At 46.0% G+C, this 2,932-nt stretch overlaps 1 protein-coding gene across 1 annotated transcript; it reads left to right on the top strand.

Moving 5' to 3' along the window:
* Positions 1 to 401: 401 nt before the first annotated feature.
* Positions 402 to 2,692, top strand: LOC147016205 (uncharacterized; the record flags this gene model as incomplete). The annotated part of the gene is made up of 2 exons (XM_085849173.1): positions 402 to 662; positions 919 to 2,692. Coding segments are annotated over 2 exons (1,188 nt in total), but the record flags the coding sequence as incomplete, so codon positions are not given.
* Between the last annotated feature and the right edge of the window lie 240 nt (positions 2,693 to 2,932).

Here is a 2,932-nt window from a genome sequence, read left to right as displayed (position 1 = left end):
CATACCGTACACACACACACACACACACACACACACACACACACACACACACACACACACACACACACACACACACACACACACACACACACACACACACACACACACACACATACCATACACACATATACTGTAAACACACACACACACACACACACACACATACATATACCATACACACATATACTGTAAACACACACACACACACACACACACACACACACACACATATACCGTACACACACATACCGTACACACACACCGTAAACACACATGCACATACCGTACACACATACACATATACCGTACACACAGACAAACACACATACCGTACACACACACACACACACACACACACACACACACACACACACACACACACACACACACACACACACACACACACACACACACACACATACCGTACACACACACACACATACACACACACACACACACACACACACACACACACACACACACACACACACACCGTACACACACATACCGTACACACACATACCGTACACATACACACACAAACATACATACCGTACACACACACACACACACACACACACACACCGTGCACACACACACACACACCGTACACACACACACGTACCGTACACACATATACCGTACATACACATACACCATACATACACATATACCGTACACACACACATTCTGTATACCGTACACACATATACCGTACACACACATATACCGTCAATACTCACATATACCGTACACACACACACACACACACACACACACACACACACACACACACACACACACACACACACACACACACACACACACTCACGTACCGTACACACACATATACCATACATAGACATACACCGTACATAAACATGTACCGTACACAAACACACATACTGTATACCGTACACACACATATACCGTACACACACATATACCGTACACACATATACCGTACACACATATACCGTACACACACATATACCGTCAATACACACATATACCGTACATACACATATACCGTGCATACACATATACCGTACACACATATACCGTACACACACATACACCATACACACACATACCGTACACACACATATACTGTGCACACATATACACCGTACACACACACACACACACACACACACACACACACACACACACACACACACACCGTACACACATATACCGTACACAATATACCGTTCACAGACATATACCGTACACACATATACCGTACACACACATATACTGTACACACATACACCATACACACACATACAATGTACACACAAATACCGTACACATACACACACACACACACACACCTATACTGTACACACATATACCATTCACACACATACACTGCACACACATATACCCTACACACATATACCGCACACACATATACCCTACACATATACCATACACACACATACACCGTACACACATATACCACACACACACACACACACACACACCGTTCACACACATAAACCGTTGACACACATATACCATACACACACATACTGTACACACATACACCGTGCACACACATATAATGCACACACACAAATACCGTACACACACATATACTGTACACACACATACACCATGCACACATATAATGTACACACACAAATACCGTTCACACACATACAACCTGCACACACATACACCCTACACACATATACCGTTCACACACATATACCGCACACACATACACCCTACACACATATACCGTTCACACACATAGTGTTACAAATTTGGAAAACCATCACACTCAACATTCAGGTTCCTATAGCTCAGTTATCTCAGAAAGTATGTGTTTTATAGATAGCTTCCTTCCCCTTGTCTAATGGGTGAATGAATGTAAATGCGCTGTGAAGTTATTTTAATAGTCAGGTTTTCTTTTCTTTTATTCACACCACTAACAACTACAAACACGCCAGCATCGTTTCACCTTCACCTCACTCTGCCCGACGCCATTATCCCCACATCACCAATCACGAATGTGGGCGGGAGTTCGCTCGGGACTCTGCCCAGAATAAGAGGGGTGGGCCTCCTTGGCCAATCAAGGACTTCACCACCTCAGATCGAGAAAGGAGAGGGCAGAGACATCCCCCCCCACCCCAAATCGGGGTGAATAAGTACGCGGGCGCTGATCTTGATGAGGTACATCACTGCTCGTGGTCCACATCTCGGGGGAAAATGAAAAAGGAGCGAGGAATGCTTGCGTCAGTGGGCTCGAAGCGCGTCCAGTCTGTCGAGTGCGCGACCAGTCTGTCGATTGCGCATCCAGTCTGTCGAATGCACATCTCTGGCCAGGTCTGGCGCTGACTGCATCGCACGGATCGGAGGCGTCTCGCTGGCGCCTGGTTCTGTGGATCGCTTTGCGACACTGGTCTGGGTCGCTCGTCAGCTCAAAGACCACACGAGGTGGACAGGTCCGAGGCAGGTTCTAATAAAAACCATTGTCCCGATTCTTTGGGTGTGTGTGTGTGTGTGTGTGCGTGTGTGTGTGTCCGTTGGCCCGTCTGATAAGTAGTGAAATGTATAAGTGTTTTTGCCTGTATTTACGTGCTTAATAATAATAGTCAGTGAAAATCTGCTTTTCTGTGTTCCCTAGTCCCCCATTATTGCATTATTAAAAATAAACCCCAATTGTTAAATGTTTTCAGCTTGTGCGTGTCAATCCTTTCATTGATTGAGCGTGTCGTGTGCCGGGGAAAATTAGCAAGGCCATTGTGCCGCCGTAAGGGGACATTTTGGACCGACGGTTCTCGGCGATTCAACCGCTCAGAATCGCACACGGAACAAGCGCGCAAAGCAGCTCGTTTCCGCACGAGTTCCGTCGAGGGTGTGAGGGCTCGGTAGATTGCCACGTGGTCTTTAGGTATTTTGAAGATTTGGCAAATAACCC

This window comes from Eptatretus burgeri, chromosome 12 (assembly GCF_056783735.1).
Source record: "Eptatretus burgeri isolate ZD-2024b chromosome 12, Ebu_testis_v1, whole genome shotgun sequence".
Classification (NCBI taxonomy): Eukaryota; Metazoa; Chordata; class Myxini; order Myxiniformes; family Myxinidae; genus Eptatretus; species Eptatretus burgeri.
This window is presented reverse-complemented; position numbering and strand designations above follow the sequence as displayed.